At 42.3% G+C, this 24110-nt stretch overlaps 1 protein-coding gene across 1 annotated transcript in view; it reads right to left on the bottom strand.

Moving 5' to 3' along the window:
- Nucleotides 1-443: 443 nt before the first annotated feature.
- The window catches only part of dph6 (diphthamine biosynthesis 6), a 60626-nt gene continuing 36959 nt past the window's right edge, over nucleotides 444-24110 (bottom strand). Inside the window, exons 13-15 of the mRNA XM_073482714.1 lie at nucleotides 12859-13107; nucleotides 7506-7893; nucleotides 444-2116 (exon numbers count right to left, since the gene is read on the bottom strand). Of these exons, the coding sequence (XP_073338815.1) occupies nucleotides 1998-2116; nucleotides 7506-7893; nucleotides 12859-13107 (756 nt within the window). The 3' untranslated portion in view covers nucleotides 444-1997. The remainder of the gene's footprint in view (nucleotides 2117-7505; nucleotides 7894-12858; nucleotides 13108-24110) is intronic.

Genomic DNA, 24110 nt, shown 5'->3' on the forward strand with positions numbered 1-24110 from the left:
GCACAAAGGACAATGTTAGCCACAACAGACAGTTTGTTTGCAGAGTGGTTGCAGGTCAGCTTGGTAGAAAACGTACATTTGACAAAACACATGAGAAAACTAAATGTCACCCTGTCTTTATTCATTTTGTGAGGAAACGCAGTGGTAGAGACACAAAGAAATGTGCCTGCCATAGGCCATCACATTGGCTATGATGAGGGTGTGATGATATACAGTACTTGTGGCTTTCCCTGTGTCTGCATGAAAACATGCCTGCTGAAAGACAGACCGAATGTTATGTTTACAGACGTGATCGACAAGTGTGTGTCGTGCACTGAATTCTAGTGGCAGAGCTCCTCTGTGATCACCGAAATGCTGACTCTTGTATTTGAATGTTTGGTTACATATAAATTCCTTGTATTGTGAAGGGAAAAAAGCACATGATTCAAAACCAAACAAAGAAATGTCTTATGAATATGGAATTTTAATAATAACGTCAGTACATTTCCACAAGCTGATGTGCATTGTTACTTAATTTCCATTGCTCAATTTGAACGAAAATATTCTTCAATCTTCCTTAGTAAACTATTTTTATCGGGTATGACTGCTGAACATACAACGAGTCTTGTTTGGCAATGCCCTGCTTGGCTGTAATTTGAAAAAGAAAACACTCTCAGAGGGATGTCTTCTACAAAAATGTGACTGTTGGTGCAATTGCCAAACCTGGAGCTGTTAGATTTGTGGATGAAATTTATGGTGTTTACTTGACTGAGATATATTAGAGTACAAAGTAAAAAACATCCATATCTTAGTCCAGCATCATTCAAAAACTCTGATTCCCCCCCTGGTCGGGCCCTTTTAAACCAAATAGGTGAACATTAACACACGCTGTATATTTACCGGGCATTTGCTTTGCTCGCTCTCATAAATAATTGCTTGTTTGTGTTTCTCAACCCTCAATAAAAATCTCCAGGCTCTATTGGCTGCCTCTATTGTTCAATTTTTGATAACAACAATCAAAACAACATTGTGGTGGGTGAAAAAGATCAATAGCCCACTCCACTCTCCCGCCATCACGAGCGCGATGAAGAGAATAGCCGGAGTGAAGATGCATTCCAACTCAGATCATCAATACGGTTCATGATCTTTGAGAAAAGAAATGTTCCAGGAGCAATGGTTAATGGTGTTATTTTCTTCCCACGTCGTCACACTGTGTCCATTGACACCCCCAACGCACAAACACACACAGACAGATCACACACGTGCCCCGCAGCTGTGTGTTGTAGCGTCCCCCTCCTATTAACCAGGTTGCCTTAGAATCAATAGAAAACATAAAGAGGCTTAATCTTTTCAGGTGCTCTGCGCTGATTGCCTATTACACAATAATAACACACCTTGAATCCCATGGAGCATGAGAGGGAGGAATGCAGTCACCTCATCCGCACACATTACACACAGCCACACAGTAAATCTATAGGTTTACAACTGAACAGATGGTGTTAGCGGTGGCACTAGGCCTTTATGAGGGGTGTTAGCTAGCGTGCTAAGAGAAATTCCAGCAGAGACAGTGGGATATCAGGGGATACAGTTTATCTCCTCGTGGAATGACACACTGCTGTGTCTTCTACTGTGGGCCATGGTCTCCGGTCCTCTGGTATGCAGCTTTAGCTTACAGAAGCTCCATAAGACTCATCTCCGAGGCATAATAACAGCTGCTGCAGGCAGTATACAACTCTAGTGTAGGACAACGTGAATTACTGGCTTAAGTTTTGGGATATGAGGTGGAATAAACACACCCTCAAAACGGCACATCATCAAACCCACTTGGAGACAGACACAGCTTTGCATTTCAACAAAAATTCATGAGCAGTGAAGCAGTTTTTCCTTTTCCGCATTCACTGATGTCGTGTTGTAAGTCATTATGTGTTGGGGCTGTAAGAGTTGTGCCTCCAGAAAAGCCCCACTGAATTCCAGTGCCGTGGATGACAGGAGTCGGGTTGTTGACTCTGGCTGTGTGTCTATAAACTGAGCCAGCAGGACAGGTGGAGGATCTGGGAGTCAGGCAAGTCCAAGACTGGGACCAGGGCCACGGACGGACTGGACTCTCCCAGACAGCTTCTCAAACTTTCCTCAAGTCCTGGCAGGTAGAGGTGGGGAGGGAGAAAAGAAGAAGGAAGCGTTAGTTTCAAGAGAACATTGGCTGGAGTCGGACATGTAGCCGTCCCTCTGGGACCGTCCGACTACAGAGGCTGCACTTAACCCTTCGACCAGGGAACACAGGCCTATTTACAAATTATTGGCATTCTTAAATCCTTGGCAGATTGTAGCCCCCCCATTCAACTCCCTGCAGTGCAGGCATATGGTCAGCAAAGACTGAACTCTAAGCTACCCCTCCCAACCTCGCACACAACCAAACACATACACACAGAAGAAAGGGAGGGGGCACCCCTGCCAATACCCTTTTGGACAATTGAGCAGCTTGTTGGGGGGGTGGATGTAGTGGAATGGATCCTCTGCTCCTGTTGTGCTGGGATGTTAGGAAGCTGTGTTGGGACTACCTCTCAGTTTTGCTGGGGCTGAGAGATTTTGTTAGTGTATGTGTGTGTGTGTGTGTGTGTGTGTGTGGCCGGACTACAGACGGGCAGCGGACATGTGAGAATTCATCGAGCGTCTCAGAGCTTGGTCTTGATGACAGCCTGTCTATTTAGCAGCAGCCCCGTTGGGATGTTGGCCCTTCCCTCCTCTGCTCCGTGCACTAATTGGTCACAAGTGTTCCTGTCTCATGGTTGACTGTCCTGGCTTAAATCTTCAGATTTAGCAGCATGTTGCATGCGACTTGGGTGTGGTCACTGTGATCTGAGTTAAACATCTGGGAAAGTATGCCACGTCACTTTTGTCCCATCACTCTTGCGAATATCTGTCTTTGTTTCCATGCAGAACATCTGCCTAACGTGATGTCAAAATGTCATTCCTGACCAGTCTCAGTAGACAAACACAAACTTATGTTCTTTGAATAACATCTACTAGTACTGCAGCACCGTTCTGTGACATTTATGGGAACTTTTAGAGAGAGAAATCAGGACAGAGAGGTTACGCGAGCAGTTCAGCACTATTTAATAAGCCTCATTCTCTTTCATTCGAAGCGCACGCAGCATGCCAAACATCCTTACAAAGAGCCCACACACCCTAATTAGCTAATATGCACTACAGCTTAAAATACCCCCACTGAACACAGGCCTTTTTTGGAGGGCATTAAAAGCCTAAATATGTGTTATCAGACCATGTGGTGCACCCTGGGAAGCAGGATCCTCTGGAGATGGCTAGCTGACAACTGAACGAGCTCGGGAGATCACAGACAGGGGATGGTTTCATTAGGAGAAGAAACACACCCTTCATCACACCTTGCACACTAAGCCTGTTTTATGTCAGGATGTTTTAATCTTTGTACTAACAGATAGGAAATAATTGCGCTCTCTCTTTGAGAGTCTCTTTCAGTGTCTGCGTACGCCGACGCGCCTGCTTATGCATGAATGAGAGACATGAGGGGGGTGAAGGTGACTTGAGTGACCATGCAATTTTGTGTTTTTTTTGTCTTTGTGGGTAAAAAGTGGGTAAAGACACAGAATATTTGGCTCCGAGCACTTTAAATGCTTCTCTAAAATCACAAAATCACACCCAATCCCCCGTCCCCTGGTCTCTCACCCCCCCTTCAGGCTACACGGGGAGCCTCATTGAGAGGCCCAGTGGACAGAGGCTGTAAGATTCAAAAAGCCATCACATTAGCAATGGGATGGAACTAAACCATCTACCCAAGAGGACCAGCCATTATTCTGCTTCATGGTGAACACACAGGGAGCTGAAAGGGGCTGCTGTTAAATCTCTGTGTTTTCAAAAACCAAACCATTACTAATGCCCACAACACCCTTTTATGCTAAACATCAACAACCATTTCAGTTTGAACTGATTAATATATAAATATTGTAAGCCTAAGTGAATAGAAGGAGGGGTGTCAGTGAAAGCAGTGGTGAAAAGGAGAGAAAGAGGGGGTTCCTGTGTGGAATGGTTGATGCCTGCTGGGCTTACGGGGCTTTTAAGCAGTGTCCAAGGCCCAGAGCCAGTGGTTTTTAGTTGTGCTACACTGACTTCCAAACTGGTCAAATTATCCGGTAAACGAGGTCATAATTAGCGAGTGTTGGCTCATGAAAATTGTTCATTTAGTCCAAGGGGACTGAACAAAGGGGGCTGAGATGCTGGTTGTGGGCAGTGGAGCCACAAAAATGGAAAAGTTCCTCACCTTTCTTTAAACTGGCAATAGACATGTCTTCAGATGAAATGTATCATTATGAAGTAAATGTTAATTGCACAATGTAAATGATATAGAACAATGAAGCCATCTGCATTTACATTGGTTCCCTATAAAAAGTTGCTATCGCTATACAACTTTGTCTGCAACCGGGAACGCGGTCACCTGGAAAGAAGGTTAACTGGCGATCCATTTCTATTATAGACTAAATGATTGAATAAACTCATGTTTTGTGCTGTGTTGTTATTATTTGTGACTCTGAGGAGAATTGAAATTATCCAGTTGTCTTTGCAACAGTGGCGCCAAAAATAATAATTTGGAAAAACTAGGGAGAAAAGTTGTCTGTTGCCACTTTAAGGCAGTTAACATTAATAATTTGATATTAACAATAGACCTGAATGATGTAAGGAACATTTGTGATGTTTAATAACATTGTTTTATCTTGCAATGATGGTAGTACTTGCAATAACTAAACAAATATAACCTGATTTAATCTAACCTGAAAGTCGCCACCAAATTGACACCAATTAATCCTAAGGGTAGCTGACGGCTTGCCTGATTGGCCAAACGGTGTTAATGCATGGCCCATGTATCAAACAACAAATTACATGCCTATTTGGATGTGAAAGGGGTCAGTGGTAGTGATGAACCCACAGAAAAATATCATCCAACTCACAGCGCTTCATAGCATCTTTTAGCTTAGTGTTTAGGTTTTTTAGGCCACAACTTAAACCACTGTTTTGGTTGACTCTCACCACTCTCATCAAGTCATTTCTTTAAAAGTCGGGACACCGCCTGCTCAGCACCGATTAGTCAGACAAGACAGTCGGCAACAAGTGAACAAACCAGAGCATTTAGCTGCTTACGAGGCAGTTATTTTCCTCTGGAGGTGGTGGAGACCAAAACCAAGCTAAAAAGAGAATGCATATTAAACTCAGGTGGAAACAAACACAACTTCCAGTAAATGCTAACGTTGCCCCGTATCTGTTGGGTGCATAAATAGGCAACTGTTTGCTAACAAGTTCATCGTATAATTTTTTAATGTGAAAACATGTCAGTGTTGCGTTCACTGCCTGTTTCTGCTGGCCCCAAGAGGCCAAAATCAGTCATTGCAGGTTTAACTATATGAGGTCCCCTTGTGTTTTTTTATTTTGGGTATATAGAAGCAAAGACATAAAACCATTGATACTTACAGTGTATAATAATGGAATTCTTTCATTTTCAGATAAATACCATCACAAGGTCACATTTAAGTCCTTCGCTAAAAGTTGAGGTTTCTAGTTGAGTTGCGGGGCCTATCTTTGTGAGAACCTTTCTATCGGAAGTAACAGGTTGAGACAAGATGTTTAAAGGTTTCATTTGGAGCATATGTCATGTCTATCAGCTGTGAATCCTGACGCAAGTAACCGAAGGGGAGGGGGGGGGTTGTGCAGTCACATTTTGCTGCAGTGTTGTTGTCTGTCTGCCCGCTGACAGCAGCAGTTGTGAGGCTGTGACTGCTAGCGCCAGAGGTGTTACTTTTCCTCCTTTGACTTTTCGGATTCATCACCCGATGAGCATAGGCTGTGACCCATAAAAACGCCCATGGGTGAGCTTCCAGGGCTTGGCTGTGCATGCAGGGTAAGGTAACAGAATCCAGCTCAATGATGAGTCAGTAAATGGTTTTAGGGTTGATGATCAAACAAACATACATTTCAAGGGTGAAGATTGGGGTTGAATTTGTTCCAGTGAACGAATGACCCAGTAACACAGTTAATGTTTTCTATAAAACTGACATTTTGGAGTACTTTCTATAGACATTTCAATCAAAAGATTTGATTCCAATTGTACCAAAATACATGCATTCAGCATTTATTGCTATATCAACATCTATTTTGTTTTCAACAATAGAATTTTGCATATAAAACTTGAGATATTTTCCTTCTCGTTGCTAAACCATCCTACTCTTCTCTTGTGAAAATGACAGAAGAAATAAATGACATGCATCATATATCATGAAACAATGCTGAATAACTATTATATAATTAGGTAACAAAACAAATAGCACTGTTCATGTGTCATGCATATCAACACACATTCTAAACAGATCAACCTATTTCCCATTCATCACGGGTAACCATAATTTCCCGTCCTCAGAAAGATGAGTTATGTCAAAGCTAAAAATGACAGTAAGATGGCTGGTTTGGCTCCGATTCAAAAATGTTAATTGACTGCTTCAGCGATGACTTGACAACTGAGCCTGTGTGATCGATGTGCTCGTCGCCCTTTTCCCTCTGAGAGAACATCTCTCAGGATAAAACAAATACCATTCCACATTTGCCTCGACAAGAAACCTAGGATCCTGGGAGCAGGAGATGGCAGTGTATAAAAGTGTAATGATGACAAAAGACTGTGCCAGCTGCTTGGGTTACTGTACACATTGCAGACACAACAAATGACTTACAATAATTAAACACAGGAAGAAGAGGAGATTCTCTGGAGACTGCTTCCGAGAATACCTTATGGAGTTTACTTAACCAATGTCAGCTCAAACTTTCTTTGAAAAGAGAGTGCAGAGAGAGACGAGCTGTCACTTTGTTTCCATTAATACGGTGATGAAGAGCTTAACTTGCAGGAGCAGCGTATCTCAGAAGTGTTGCCTTCAACAGAACAGCTCATTAAGGATAAATCCTCTTAATGGGTGTAAATATTAGATCAATCAAGGATTATGTGCAGTGTCCTGAGTGAGGTACAGGTCCACTGAAATGAGTGTCATAAAAAGTAAGTATCAGAAGTAATTTTCTGGCAATAAATGTACTTAAAGGGTAACTCCACCAATTTTTCACATTAAATGGGGTTTACAGGTCTTGGGGAGTACCAATGCATATGGGAAAAAAGTAGCTTAAAGACTTTTGTGGCTCCAGAGGAAGCTGCATATGATCTGATAAATTGCCCTCTGGTGATGTCACTCAGTGGCTAAATTACATTGTGGGTAATGTAGGCGCCGGTTTTGAAAAGGAAAGTACAAGTAAAAGTAAATTACACATATATTTAAATGTATGAATACACTGTACAATATGGGTCAACTAAGCAAAAAGTACAATATGTAGTGGAGTGGTGAGTATACAGTAACAGAAAATGATAATACTTAAGTAAAGAAGTACCTCAAAGAAGCTCAAAATTGTACTTAGGTACAGCACTTGAGTGAATGTATTTAGATACATTCCATCACTGAGTTACATACCTTTAACAATCTCCTGAACCACTGAGTGGTTGCACTTGTAGAAAACCCTGGCACAAAGTGGCACCAGCTCAGCATCCATCTTCTTCATGGCTTTCTTGAATGTTGCGCCGACTGTTTCTGTTACATCCTTCACGCCGCTGACCTCCAGGTTATCGCCAGACACAGCCAGGGATAGTGAAAGAGAAGCACTGCACATGTCGGCAGACATTACAGTGTGGCACTCTATGGATCCGCACGCCACCTTTGCAGTCACGTGACAGGAAGTCCTTTCGGCGGGATCGTCCTGAATTGCAGTTACATGAAGCTCAACGGCTGCACCCCTGGGTAAGGCAGGTACCACAGCGACCAATAACGACGCAGGTTTGCTCTCAGGCTCCCACGACAAGTCCTGCAATGCAGACAGATGGTATTCAAATGAAGTGGCTTGCAAATTATATACCATGTTGTGTCGCACACTACAATCAAATGTATGGCCCTCCTGCTGAGATACACGCTGTGCTTTCTGACCACAAACACGACTCCATCAACACTAAACATTATTGTAAAGCACATCATAAAATTCAACCACTAAGATAGGCTTTTTACTTGACGGACTGACAGGCTATCAATTAACATGAGATTGTGAGGTGACCCTCTGTAATGATAGTGTACAAACAATTCAGAAAGAATCCATACTGCTTGCAGCCACCGTAAACACACAAACGCTTTCACTTTGAGGTGCATTTGCTAACATGACAGGTCCTATCCAAGATGACTTCTCACCTTTCTAAGAAGATCACTCACAACATGTTATGGCAGCTTCACCACACAGACTTTTAGTGAGAAAACTGCCTCAATTTTATCCACAGAGCCAAAATCTCTTTATGTTTTTCTCTCCTCTGGACTGAGGGCCATTAGCAGTAACAAAATGTCTTGGAGCAGTGCTACAATGTGGCCCTCTAATAATACTTGGCTGTGGCTTCATCTGCTAATGGGAGAGAAATGAGTGTTTTATATAACCGTCATTTCAGTCGGAGTCGATAGGGCAAAAACACTTAACCCCCTTTTCAATTTGCTGGATCAATTTTCATCCACTTACACCCCACTTCGTAAGTGCAGAATAATAACAGGTTACTTACATTTTATTTTGATATTCACTCACAAAAAAAGAGAGAAATCATTGACGAGAGCAGACGACGGCCTCTTTGTCCCTTCAACAGACGAGCCCGTCATGACCCAATCAGCCGGATTCACTGAAGCAGCACTTACCTTCAGATTAAACTTTAGCAAACGCTTAATTGTGTATCAACAGCTAACCTCTTGCCTTGGAGAGTGTCCTGAATGAGTATGTCTGCAGGGGTTAGGTTAAGATTTCTATACTCTGCTGATTTTTTTAAGAGCGGCTAGCCTGCGGTGATCAACAATAACAATCACGAGAGCGGAGAACAATAGCCGTGTCAGCGCGGGAGCTCTTAGCATGTCAGACAAAGTGACAGCACACATACGTGTCCTATGCTTTGATAAATGTTATATTAGCACTTCTGGCACAGGCTAGGTATTCTCCTAGAGGGAACTGCTCCTGCACTTGTCAATAGTGATTGAACATGGAACAGAGAGTGGGGAACTGGGGAGAGAAGTGACAGCATAGGGGGTCCTGCTCAGCCAGGCTTAAAGGCCACCCTGCAGGCCTTGGGTGCTGAGGTACTATACTGAACCGACCGTCCATGAGGAGATCAGGGGACTCCAGCACTGCAGCTCCAGCCTCTGGCAGGACTTTATTGTCACAGTCACACGGCACAGTTGCTGACTTTTCGTCAGAGCTGTCGGACGAGGTTACATCAGTCGCCATTTGTTTCTTTATTAATGTACCCAACCAAAATGTTACACTAGGTGGAAAGTTTGTTCAGCAGTTCTGTGGGACTGAAAGTGCTAATGGTGCCTTATTGTGCACGTGTCCTTGTATGTGCACGTGCGTGTCAGAGCTCCGAGCTAGAGGAGTGAGAGGGGGAACAGTGGCCGCCATCCGTACCTGACCACAGATCATTTATTAAATTAATCCAATAAAATACAAACTTTGATATACGGTGGAGCTGAGTGCTGGACTGGCAAGTTAGGAGGGCAGAGAGTGTGTGTGAGTGTAGAGGGCTCTGTTCCGCTCTGCACCAGCCACTTAACACAATCCATCTCATTACTTCATCCCACTTCAGTTCCAGGGCAGGCAGCCATTCCCCCAGTGCTCTCTCACTCTGTAGGCAGCAGGTAAACGCATGAAGTCTGGATCTGCTGCGCTCAGCTCTCCACGCTGATGGTGTGTGACCTGCCTCTCCTCATGTTTGTTTTCTTTCTCCCCACTTTCCTCCCTCTAACTCATGCCCGCGCGCCTGGAGCGTGCGGCGGGTTGGAGGGCCGAGAGGCGTGAAAGCCGAACGGTAAACACGGTAATAAGGAAGTGGTGTAAAGGCGGGGAACAGCGGGGAGCTGATGGGACTGCGCTGCTTAGCCAGTTCCCCTACATTTCCTGCCCAGCGGGACGCCTTCAGCATGTGGCTCTATGTCTCAGCACTTACTGTAGTGCTGTCAGTCCGCTATAATATCCCTTCCCATTCACTCCCTCATTCACTCTCTTTTCTTAAGAGTCTGCTCCGGAGCTCGTCAAACTGTTTGTGTAAATGAAACACACAGGGCCGTGTCAGTGGGGTGAGGAGAGGTTTAAGGGTATGAGGCCATTATAAAACTGTGCCAGAGGCCAGAGTTACTTCAAAAGTGGCAAGTAAGCAGAAGAGAACTGATGTAAATTAGGGTACGCAGGGAAGAAACTCTCATCAATGCAAATTCAGTACTATACATTTGAACTCTAATCAAAATTTCTTTAAAACTGACAATTTCTATAAAATCTTCTCCACATTTCTAAAACAACCCGGTGTTTATGAATAGTAAATGTCAAAATAAATATTTTTAGCCTTAAAACTAAAAAAATATTTGAAACTTGCTCAATAATTATTTCTGACTTTTTGACGTGTTTTCTGAGCCTGTTATTTCTACACAAAGGGACATCTGTTTAACATTTATTGACTTATCACATCAAAATCTCCTTGCTCATCAAAGCCTTTGCGCACACACACACGGACAAACAGTCTCATTGTGGTTTAATGCACCGTAAATACAATTTCACACTTGTAGCGACTCCAGTATGCTCCCAATTAACCCCGCAAGCTTCTTCATCCACCTGATTAGAGAAATTATCAACGCACAACAACAACATGGCCCTGTGGCTTCGCAGACACGCTAGGCACTGGTGTTTCTATCATTTCACTTCACAGGTCCGCTGTCAGAAAATACACTGAAAGGTATACCATGTCTATCTTTTGCTTGAGTTCAATCAGCATCCATAACTTAACTATGTATTACATGCTGTGTTCACGGTAATCAGGATGCATTACAATAACAGACGCATTTTGCCTATTCAATCGCTTAAATCTACAGTATTAATAACACAATGTATACTGATAGACTCAAAATAAAATGTAATATAATTTATTAAAGTACTTAATATGACTTAAAGAAAAATATTTTTTTGCCAATGACAGTTTAACAGTATTTTAGTATAATGTTCCCATTTTATTTTATTTTTTAAATCTTATTTTGCTGTTTATTTTGAGTTAAAGATGCAATATAGAAGAATTGAATTTCTTAGGGAATAATGCAATGATCTTATTTAGGTGGCTCATACATGTTTTGAAATGGGTTGTAAAAAATAAATGTGATTTTCTTATAATTAAAAACTATTTTGCACATTTTAATCGCATGTATGTTTGAAGTTGTCACCTCACGGACCCTATAAGTAAAGCAAGACTCTTTGTGCTAATGCCAGCCGACAGAGTTATGTCTGTCTGTGGCAGTTGCGTCATCAGTGTTTGACCTAAGTTAAACATTTTAATTACGATCAGTTCAAATGAGCACCGGTGCTTTGTATAATCCCCACCCCTGGGAGAGAGCATTTCACCCAGTTTGGGATGAAACAGTGGCCCCCCCACCTCCCACCACATCATCTCTCCCTATCTTCTGCTACACATCTGCATTTGAAGTGGAAGAGAGGGTGTGAAAGTGTGAGGGCCATACTGGGAAGTCACACTGAGGATGATCCGCCTCACAAGCAAAGACAGAACGTGAGGTCAGGTTAGTAACCCTCCACCTGAGCTCGCTCTATTCTTTGGGGGGGAACTCACCTGTTTACACATGGAGCTGTCAATTAGAGCAGCATAATCTGGAAATAAAACATGGCGTCCACGTGGCAAACCTGGGTCAGCTAAATGAATGTTTTTGATCGTCCTGACATACCGCATCATGGAAGCACAACAGATGGACGATGTTGTCCATCTTCGGTGACCTCTGACATGAGGCTACTCTTGTCACATCCCAAAGCTTTGCCCTTGATTAGCCTTGTTATCTGAACGACCCAATCTGCATGCTAAATTGATGGTACACTGTCAACGCCTTCAAGATTTCTATTCCACTGTGAGTTATGATAAAGCACAATATGTCAAACCCTAACCCTTGACTGAGATAAGCTAAACCTAAGTTTCTGAATTCAGGAATTATAAGTTTTGGCCTTAAATAACACACATAATTTTGACACAAAGTTGACGTCCCCCTCTCTAGTCTTTAACGCAGTTCACCCCTGAGCAGAGCCACATGTTGGAGGTGGGCTCCTGCCTCTCTCCCTTAGGCCTTATTCCCATGGCTAGACAGATTACTGTGGGAGGAGAAGGGCTGCCAGGGGAGACTGGTGCCCCTATTAGACGTATGGAGCAGGGGTTGTAAGCCGGGGCGGTGGGAAGGAGGGAGGGATGGAGGGAGGTGGCAGGAAAGAGGGGTGGAGAGGGGGGATAAGCTGCTCTGAGAGTTGAACGGAGCTCCAAAATGGTGTGTGGGGGCAAAGGATTAGGGAAGCTCTGAGGAAGACATCTGCTTCTGTGCCAAGCTCCACATTATCAAAGACACCAGCATTTCCCACATCATCAACTTTTCATGAGCGCACTCACTGGTAAATATCAGTCGCAGCGGCTTGGGTCTCAAGGGGGCAGAGAGGGGCGAGGAACTTTCCCTTATTTCACAACTGTAAAATACAAATTCTGAAAGGCCTCTCTGAAAAACTTGGAGAACATATCAAGTTTCTCTTTCTTTTACTTATTCATCGACACATGTATCCCGCTGTCTTTTAATCCATTAAACATGTGTTCATTCTATGTGGGAGTAGTATCGTATTGTAAGTATGATCAATATTTCCTCTGCATCTATAATAAAACAGCCAGTCATTGCTCTTCTTTTTAACCACTGGTATATATTTCATAAACAACACTCCACAGTGGCTGACCTTCTCTTCCTCTGCGGCCCTCAGCATGCTCTCCCACACGGCCCTGATGATGGGGATGTCTTGGCGTCTCGTGGCGTAGCAGTGGGCCTGGACGACATGAGCTAGAGTCAGGCTGCTGATCACCGCCTCCAGAACTTTCTTCACATAGCTGAAGGACAAACGGGCCTGCGTCCTGGTGCCGGCCTTTACCAGCTGCATGGTACAGGGGACCAAAGCGATTTGGCCCGCACAGAAAACTGACTCATCGAGCTGGAGAAAAAAACATACAAGAAAACACAGAAGATACAGAAATGTTGGCTTTATTATTGTAAAACCTGCACATTTAAGAGTCTATAGCCAAATTAGCATCTCTGTGAGGTTGTACTTTGGCACACTTTGAGCTAAATGCGAACGTAAGGATGCTAACATTCTTACAATGACAATTTTCACATGCTGATATGTAGTGGGTATAATGTTTTTCCATTTCCACCATCTTAGTTTTAATGTGCATTCTATCATTTGCCATTTAGCACTAAATATAAAGTACAGATTATGCCTTTTAGATTTTTTTGCAACTATTGGGTCATAAACAACCTAAAATTTTGACTTGATGGTAGCACTAGGTTAAAGTTATGGAATCACCAAAATTAGTACGATTCATCCTGAGGGGAACATGAATGTCTTTACCACATGTCATTTCAATCCATCCAACATTTGTTGAGATTATTCACTCAGAAGCACTAATGGGAACGTCAAGGTTTCACTGCATGAGTAGTCAGGAGATTGCAAAAATGGGAGTAGGATACACCTCGTCTGGAGACCATGAATATTGTGCCAACCCATCAAAATTAGATTCTGAGATATTTCACTGTATAAGACTAGGTTAGTTAGCCAGAGGATCACCAGTCATTAGTATTTATCCTCTTACTAAAAATGTACCAATACCACTTTTTCCCTACCGATAATGATTTCCAATACCTGAGCTTTATGTATTGGCCGGTACCTGGTATCAATCTGATACCATTGGTTAAAGTAAATATATTATTTTTATTATTTAAAGCATCATTATGAAGAAATTGGCATTTTGTACAATTGGCAGCCCCCACAGTTTCTAAGTGTAACACAGTAACATAACAGTGTTCTGTGTTGAAAACTTGTATCTTGAAGTAAACATGTATGTAACGCTGTGATCCTACCCTCTCACTGAGGTTACATAGTGCAGAAACAAGTGATAGGGGGGCAGAGTGGCTGAGACAGAGACACCATTCACACTATTACAAGACACTGTGCCATTAAAATGATTTTGAAGCTGTTATATTTTGCATTATAGAGAACTGTTCTGGTGGGGTAGTGTTCAGCAGTGATCAAAAGGACTGAACAAAAGGACTACAAATGTTTTCATTGTACTCAAAAGGCCTAAAAGTCTAATTTGTGAGTCATAACTGTCAATTCAAATAAAACAAAACATGAGGTTGGCAATTTATGTTTATTTCAAGACATGAAGTTTAAACCCAAACACTGATAGTGGAAAACTTTGCCTATGTAGAAAAAGTAGTCACTGATAAGGTTGCAAAGGTTTTGTATAGTGTATTATCAAAACTCCTGTCAGCACTGGAGTGTGTGTTAACTTAGTCAGTAAAATATAAGAATATTTAATTAGACAGTTATGAACTTGAACAGAGTTTCCGTTCATCCATAAAAAAGTAATCAAACTTCGCAATGAGCTTTATATAAAAAACAAGTACAATATTAATCAGCGAGGTGCTATAATCAAATTAACATTAATTATAAGCTTATATGTTTGAGTAGCACTGCATTAATTAACACGTTCCACCTCTGCCATTTTTCAACATCTTATCACCAACAATTCTCATTTCACGAGCAGGTATTCTGCGAGAAGCCTGCCAATGTATCTTCGCGGCACCAGTGTTATTTATAAGCACAATTAACCATGTGATAATAAGCTCAATTCTCTGCTAAATACGTCTGTTAGAATTAAGCTGCGTGTATAATGAAGCCTGAAGAAAATCTATCTGTTTAATGCAGAGAGATGAGTGGGGATGAGGAGCGGCATTAAGGAGGTCAGGCCTTTAGAGACCCTGGAGTTCACCAGTGTTTGAGGTTGGATGGCATTAGCGCTGGACACTGGCTGCTGGTCAATGCAAATAGCTGTTGATGACATGTTGATAATTGCTGGCCTCCGCAGGGACCCCGGAGCACATGCAGATCTCCAGGGAGGATCAGAAAGGCCTGAATCAATTGATACATGGCCTCAGACAAGGTCCTTTACTGATTAGCAAAGACACAGCCAGGGGTATCATGTTTTACAGCGAGATTAGCAGGGTTAGTGTGGACCAAAGGTATTACGTCAGACTTAGCGCCCTTTCAAGCAAACTTCTTCTGATTTCAGACAAGCCCTCCGTTTTATTTTCCTGTCTGATAAAGCCTAAAACACATATAGGCCTTAACATAACTTGTTCAAAGGAAGACAACTGAAAAGGAATATTTTCCTCTTGCTGAAATGTATGTTTTTTTTATGGGATACAAGCAGCACAAGATGCTAGCCGCACAACTGTTTAGCTAGAGGGCGGACATGGTCATGGCTATTTCCATAATCAGATGGGTTTGCCATGATCCCCAGCTCCTGGGTTCACTTGTCAACTTTGATGAATCTTCAGCTTCCATCTCTGCTGCTCCAAATTACTGGGACAGTGCGGGAGACAAGAGAGATGGAGGGAAGATGGACGCGAGTGAGTGAGGGGGAAGAGAGGGAGGAGATAAGGCCCGCGCTGCTTTCAACCACTTGGATCAATCATCGGATCATTTACCTGCGAGCACGGTCTGCCCGAGCGCCTGCGTTACTATGTCTAGCCTCACATGAAAGCCAGATTCCCACACATCAACAACAAATTGTCATTGGCATTCCATTTATGAGCCATCACATGCCATCATATCCACTCCAACAAAGAAGGGCTCCATCAGGTTGGACGGGTGGCCAGAATTTCTTAACAAGTCTGTCCCCGTGAAAAGAGCTCGCTCCATTTTGAATTCATAAAGGCTGGTTACCATTTGTCTATTTGAATATCAAAAGGGGCTAGCATGGGGCCCCTTGACTGTTAAAGGCAGACTCCCATAGCTTCTACCAAGCAGGTGTGTGATGATCAATTATTAAGGATCCCGCTCTGGTTACTCTTAGTGGGAGGTGGAATTGGGGATTTGGGGGTTTGTGGTGGGGGGGGCACATCTTTCTGTGGTGAACCTGGATGGGGGAGAGACAGTGGAGAAGGGGAGAGCGAATACTATTTACATAAAATTAACAGTTCAAAAGAATGAGTTCACACACCAATCAAACTTGTTAATTGACTGTCAATGGCGTGTCCCTGAATATACAACACAACTACATTATTCATCTTAGGCCCTGACAGGGAAGACAGTCCAATTTGCATGGGCGTTCTAAACGTGATCAACAACCACAATGCCACATGCATTTTTAATAGGCCAGAGATGGGATCCTTTAATATTCATAAGGGTCAAACAATTGCATATGACATTAAACTTTCTATAACAAGGTAAGTATTTTTCAAATGCTAGCCTTAGCAGTCTAAATGGCCCACAGAGAAAAGGGCCTGTGAATCAATACAGCGTATTCATGTTGGTTTATTACTGTTTTACTGCTTCTTAATTATATTTGCTACCATAACTTTAGAGATTTTTAAAAATGTAAGTTTTCAGTGGCTGCCTTTTGGAGTAGAAAATGAATATTTTTTATTATATCTTAGATCAATTCTTTTCATCAGATTACACAAGCAGGAAACTATGGATAGGCAAAATTTATCTCACACAAATATCAGAGCAGTATCTAATTTTCAATGTTTGATGGTGTTTACTAAAGATTTTAAGATAAATAAAAAAGTGAATCGAGTTTTTGTCCCATTTAGTCGGCTGGTCGAATGTTTGTTTTAATCTGTGTTTTTGATGTTTTAACATGAATTGCAAACAGTATCACAACATCTCTGTCTGAGAATTGGCCAAGCAGGGTTGAGCAATCTGGCCAAAAAATAATATAAAAATCTATTTAATTGCAATCACAACCTCTGATCTAAATTACGATCTGTTATCTTGATTTTGAAATGCCCTGTAGACTATGGTCATAATTGAAATAGCCCATAAATCTCCCCATTTGCATCATTAAAACACCGTATTGCATTAAGATTGCTCTTTTTGGCACAAGCTCCTCATCCGCCATGCCGCTAGCTATAACTGACATTGCATTATTCACAATACGTCACGTCAAGAAAGAGCCATATAAAGTCATTCGTCCAATCAGCATAGCCATCTAGTTTACATTACTTTATTGGTATGTTTACATAGCGTGGATCTGCGAGTCAGTGAGGTCATGTGAAGTTTGGAAATATGGGTAAGAGGACAGTAAATATTGCAATCTCTACGATTCGCCTGAGAAGTAGCCTTTGGACGCCTTCAAGATCAGTCATGATCTAAAATCGCCAATCCAGTGACTTCAACAGTGTTACTGAGCTGTGTTTATGCTCGTGCTTTATCAACCTTTATTTAATGGTTACAACACCATCCTTTTTCTAATAAACCCAATGACATGTCAAAAGGTCACCCTCCCCAAAGACGTTCTCTCTCTCTCCCTCCATCCCTCTCAGCTGCAGACAGTAACATATATGTAAATGTGCTCAGGAAGCGCCTGGCCGTGTCCACTTCCAACCCTTAACGGTGTCTCGTTTCAGGCTGGTGTGTCTGAGGTGTTTCTAATTGCAGTTTTTGTCAAAGAGCTTCCAGAGATGACCAGACAGTGCTAGACTATATTCACAGCGGTGTCGGAGCCCTCTGGGCCCCCATCGTGTCGAAGACGTCTCCAAGTGTCATTAGCGGAGCTTTGGAATGGTATAGATGAACTGGGCCAGCCTGGATAAAATGACCTGGTATTGACGAACAGTCAGGTTTTTCTGCCTGGTTCCAAGGACAGAGAGAGGTGGAAAACTGCTCCAGCGCTCCTATCAGATATGCTAATGGTCACATTTCTCCCCATTGAGACCTCATGCATAATTTAACCAGGAAAATGATAATACAAAATGTGTAAAATAGGTTAGATTAATATGGTGTAACTTTTCCCTCATGCAAGGACACATGTAACCAAGCTAAAAGGGTAATGGCAGTACAGTAAAAGCTACAGGGTGGGTAATTAAATGCTAAATGTAATTAATATTTGTGATATGTCCTTTCATGGAGCTGTTACTACATCTTTTAAGTGCTGTTTACAGCCTCACCATGGAGTAAGGGTGAGTGAGGGGAGACTGAGTGCATCTCCAGGGCAATAGGGCAACTCAAAACTTTTTAAAGATTATTTTTCAAAGTTGTTGTGCCTTTATTTAATATTTCATAGTGAACAAAGAGACATTTTTAAAGAAGCATGACGTGTGAGTAGCACTAGGCCAGATTAAAATCCAGGACGCTGCCTTTATGGTACGTTTCATCTGAGACTTAACTTGATATATAAACTATAATTTACTTTAAATGGGACACTCTTTGGTTCACTTTTAATCCCTCATGGAACATTCCTAATATATGTGACAAATTTCTAAATTTGCGTCTTGACTTTTTCAGTTTAGTAATTTTCTTCTTTTCTTGAATATTTTAGGGATGGCAAATAGCTCAAAATAGTTCAAAATGTGGGGATCAAAAAACTGAGGTTGAAGTTTTGTTGAATGTATTTAAGTGCATATATTATTTCTGCTTTTTGGCGGGGATTTGATATGCAACGACTGTTTAATCCTTGTGTGGTGGATGGCAGTTTGTCAGGGATGTGTGCTGTGATTTCATCTTGAACTGGCTTCAAGTCTGTGGGGCTCTTTCAGCATTAGTGCATTCAAAGCAGATCACGTCTGGGAGTGGGAAATGATAAGAGATGGGCTCATGTTGTGCTGCGCCCTGAGGAAATCCTGCCTCTTCTGACACCTCATTTCTACAAATACAAACCTTTCAGGAGAACCACAACCGTTCTCTCCCCATGTTAGGCTTCTCATTTAAGGCTCCATGGGAAGGGGGAGGGAGATATTTGCCTTTTTTATTCCCTTCTCTTTTTTTTCCCACTATCTCTATTTTTTGCTTCCTGTTTGTGCTCCAGTTTGAGCCTAACCCCTGTATGCTCAACTGTCACACAAAATCAGTGTTACTTAAACAGCGACATAAATAGCCGTATGAAGTGCACAAAGAAAGGCAAGTATAGGGCATTTCTGAATGCATTCTCTCAGGTCTAAAACTGCACATTTATTCAGAAAACAAACCATAAGCATATGTTCAAAACACAGGGTTTTAACGAGGACAGATTTAGAAGAATGCTATAAATTACACAACTATAATGAGCCATTGTTGAGGCAACGTATGGTCAGTCTGGGCCAGGGACACTGGCCTTTTCCCAACCCCCACCTTCTCTGAGCGTATGTGTATTTTCCTGTTGTGCCTGGATGTCTGCCCTCGACATGCCCACTGCATAGACACTGAACCGTGTGGAAGAGTAACACTGTCATGTCAGCTCTGGTCAACTTTATGGTGGTCAGGAGCTGCCGCTCACTACTATAACCAAGGTCAGGGGAGCCTGACTGCTGGATGCTCAGGGAGACACATCTGAATGCCAACGGGCATGAATAAACGAATAAATAAATAAATAAATCTGTCTACCATTGTAAAAAAAAATATGTTGACAACAAAATATAACCAGTTTTGACACAATTTGGTTTCATTTTTGTGTTTTGCTTTGTGTATATTTACTGCTGCTATAATAATTTTAAAATCAATAGATAAACTGATACATATATATACAAAAAAGAAATAAGACAACATTTAGTCAAAGCTGATGTAATAAAATTGTCTGCTGCTGTGGAGAACTGTGCCACACCAGAGCTGGGCTGTGGTTGAAGAGTGATGGAAGGGCATGGTTTTTCATTGCGTTAGGCAAAATGCCCTGCTGCCTTCAACTGTCCCGACCTCACATTTTTTGACAAATTGGTTGTGAGGCTTTTACGACTGATGCACATATCGCAAAAATCATTTCTGCCAAGCTTCCTCTATGACCTGCCCGTGGGACATGACAAGCCCCTCCATGCATCGCTCTATCAAACCGAATCTTTCCAGGACAATGCAAATTATGACAAATTCCATCATCCTGCATTATGCGCTTTCCTGCTAATCTCCCTAATTCGAGAGAATCGGGGAGGGTCTCGCTGTTTCAGCTGAGGGGCATGTTGTCTGATTGAATGATGCTGAAACTGCAACCCTCAACCCCCGTTCTTTCTCCTTTCCCAGCTGTGACCACCTCGTCTCTTCTGTCTTTTCATATTTTTTTTTCCTCTTTTTGAAGCTACATCTGTTGGTCTGGCTGGTAATTGGAGCACTAACTTAACCTGGGCACAAAAGAATTATGTCAACGCAAACACAAGCACTAAAGTGTAACTGTCAGCAGTGGTGAAGTTAAGTATGTGTGCGCAACTGTGTCTGTGTGGATGCAATATGAAGGATAGGACAACAGTGTGAAATGTCTTTGCTGCATGTGACAGCGTGAACGTCAAAAACAAACCAGGCTGCGCCCCAGCGACATGAAGCTGCTGGTCCAGAGAGAAAAGTCCTCTGTGTCCAAAACATCCAGTTAAACACACACAGCCTCTCTTCCCTGCCCCATTGCCACTCGGTTGCTTGTAATGGACACAACATGTAGTTCACATAAACAAGATGACTAACAGACAAACAAAAAAAATGAAAGACAGAGTAAACAAGACAGTGGAGGAGAGCAAAAGGAGGTGTAGTCCCCTCTCATCTCAACAGATGGCAGTATGGCTGCATTAAAAAGGCAGCACGAGCATCAACAATGCTATTCATACAAAGTCCACTCAATCCATCGACAGTCTGGCTAGACAGCATCCAAGTCTTCTTGTATTTTCTTTTTCCTTTTTTTTAGTTAAGTCAAAATGTTTGCATAAATAAGAGACAAATTCCACCAGTGAAACAGAGAAATACTGATGTAGGAAAATTGCAAAAATGCTAAGATTTTTGGGGGGTTTTCATCGCGATATAGGCACTGATTTTTGCTCTAGATTTATTTTTATCATCAAATATTAAAAGTGTATTGCAGCTGACAAGTGTAAAAAAAATGAAATTATACAAAGGAAGAAATATTTGCTTATACCAACTTTACTAAGGTTAAAAAAGCCATTTTACCTTAAATGTGCACCAGAGATAATAATATTCTCACTATGGCAATTTGATAGAAAACACTGCTCTGAAAATGTACTAAATCCCTCCTGAAAAATAGAGCAAATATTAACATTTGTGTCAGCATCAAATTCAACTCAATAAATCTTGACATGTGGAAAATATTGTGTTCTCTATCTTATATTGAATGAACTCTTACCCTGAGCATCTCTGCTTCATTACATTACCTAGACTTGCAGGGCCTGACATCCCCTTACATAATAAATCCATATTATCAATAATAAATATATATTAAAAGTGAACATGCTGATATGTCCGCAGAAAAAACAGGAGACCGTATTTTATTCATCTGCAGCAGTTTTTAACTCAGTAAAACGTGCCTTGATGACAATGGCATTTGAAAAATGAATGACCCAGGTTAAAAGTTACTGCTCAGAAGAATTGCTCCATGTGAAATTTATGATGAAGCGAGTGGCCAAAAGTAAATGGAGTGTGAACGCTAACTCTTTTCTGAGTCATCTGCAGCACTGCTAAAAAAAAAAAAAAAAAACCCTTAATAAATGAAGACAAAATGGGAATGCTCCCACGCTGTTGCACGTGGACGTAATAATCATTTCTAACCAGAGGCGTGTGCAACTTGGAGAATTGCAGAAACATGGCAGAGCTTAATAATGATAGAGATCCTCTTAAACAGCAGCTTCCTAAAAATACACATAACAGTGCTGTACAGCAGTCAGTAGGTGAATCTGCTGCAGTAACAAGCCATCTTTCACACTAACCCATTCTGGGTAGGTGACAATTAGTGTTTGTTGGTAACATCAATCATGGTTTCTCTTTGTTACCACAAACAACAAAACACTCTATTCATTTAATGCTGGACAGTTATATTTAATTCTTTTTTTGGCTGATAGCTATCAAAAATATGAACGCATAATGCAGTTTTTCTTTTAATTTGATTTAATTCCCTTACTGCTACATTCCCCTAATGCTTGTGTATTTTGGAAAAAAAAATCCAAAAGGTAAGGGACTGCATTTCTCCCTGACACTGTTTCCTATTAGTTTCTGTATGTCATCACATTAGTATGTGTGGGAACTGGCCCCTGTATTGTTCTGTCTGTATTTGCCACACATGTGTATATTTCACAAGGAGCATCTTCCAGACCCTCCTTATCTGTGTGTGTATATAAATACATGTGTGTGTGACTGTGTGCGTGTGTGCGTGTGCGTGTGTGTGTAGGCCCTGTCAGCTATGCCCTCTCGTCACTGCAGGGGGAAGAAACACACCCGGGCAGCTCTGAATATAGTGGCTAGTTACCATAGTAATGGGATGGTCATACGTCTCTCCTCTCTCAGACAGTGATGGGAGTGGACAGGACACGCCGCTATGCTTTTTATCTATGCATTTGCTATTCAGTTATTTCATTCCGCAAATAAAAAAAGCCACGCCACCCCACCTCTCCCTCTCCTGTTTTCAAATGGAAGGGTAAAATGGGAAGTAAATAGTTGGATATGGGGTAATAATTCACACACGGCACTACAAATAATGATGCGTTTTGACTGAGTGTTTGTGATTGCGATTGTAATAGCGCGAGTGTCTTGGTGGATTTCGGCCGTGGTGGGATCTTTACATGACGCTTCTCAGATGCCTTCCTGATGTCTCTGAACCATTCACCCCTCCGCTGCTCATCAGCAGTGACAAAGTGAGAAGAAAACAATCTCACACACAAACACACACATACATACACACTCATGTCCACCATTCTCTAATAAAATCATAATTCTACTGATTACATTCGGCTAAAATCCATTAAATTTTAATTTTACACGGTCAGCACACAAAGGTGAAAGACTCCTGTACACTGAGGATGTTGACCATTCACTAGAGACACAAGAGACCTGTGTCCCTTGAGGCTTCCAGGGTGATTAAGGACGGCTAAGTGGTACATGTCCACCTATAAGTCCACGTACACACATGACGTATGCATATCTAGTAGTGTCCCTCCACATCATCCAGTATGTAAAAGAGGAAAGGGCGACGATGGCCGTGGCTATCCTGTCCCTGCTTCCCATGGCTTGTTGACATGAACCAAGGCAGTCAGGCACCAATAATACATGAAGAGCTGTTCAAAGGCAATTAGGATCAGTTGTCAGGGCCGGGCCCATTAATGAGTGGGAGTGTGGCAGGGGCCGGGGCAGAGGCACAGCGCCGGCGTACGTGGCCGCCCGAGAGTCGATGCACTCTGACAGATCCAGTCCTTACCCTGTCCTCGCCTGGTACAAGCTGATACCAGCCTGTTCCCACGTGGTGCTGCAGTAGCAGCAGCATCAGCAGCAGCGCAGGATAATGTAGTATAGAAAGCATTGGGAAATGACCACTGCAATGGCAGGTCAGCAGGGGGGAAAGGGGGGACGTGTGGGATGGGGTTGGGAGGAACATAATTACCTCCTCTGCCTTCGACCACTTCCCATAAAACTGCCCCCTCGTCAGATTAAAAAGCTGGTCTGATTTGGACACGTTTAGAGGCACAAGTAATCAACTCACATCCGATAGCTCCAGCATCGTCCTAGGACGGAGCAATGAACATGTGTCAACAGGGGGGAGAAAGGGGGAGACGAGTATGCACACATGTTGTGGGTACACACAGACCTGCACACGAGCAAACATTTGTCAACAAATGTTTAGGTACAGATGGCTTGAGATACTATCTGTGTGCTCAATTGCTCATTTTGTTTGTCTACACATACATCTTTATATATTTGCATGTCACAGAATGTGGTTTGAATGCTGCATACCTGTCCCTGTCAGTCAGTCATGAGTCTCTTACAGTGAGTCACCCGTGACTCATTTTAATGACCGAACCAGTTTACCTTGTCGTGCAGCCAGGGCTTATCACAAAGAGCACACAGGTGCATCTGTGCGTCTGTGTGTGTCTTTGTAAGACCTGGCCTCGGGGCATACAGCCCGACATGCCATTGCGCTAAGGCCTTACTGGGTTTGATCAGCGTGTTTCGTGTGTGTCCAGTTCAAGTGAAGACAGTTG

The sequence above is a fragment of the Pagrus major genome, chromosome 16, assembly GCF_040436345.1.
Source record: "Pagrus major chromosome 16, Pma_NU_1.0".
Lineage (NCBI taxonomy): Eukaryota > Metazoa > Chordata > Actinopteri > Spariformes > Sparidae > Pagrus > Pagrus major.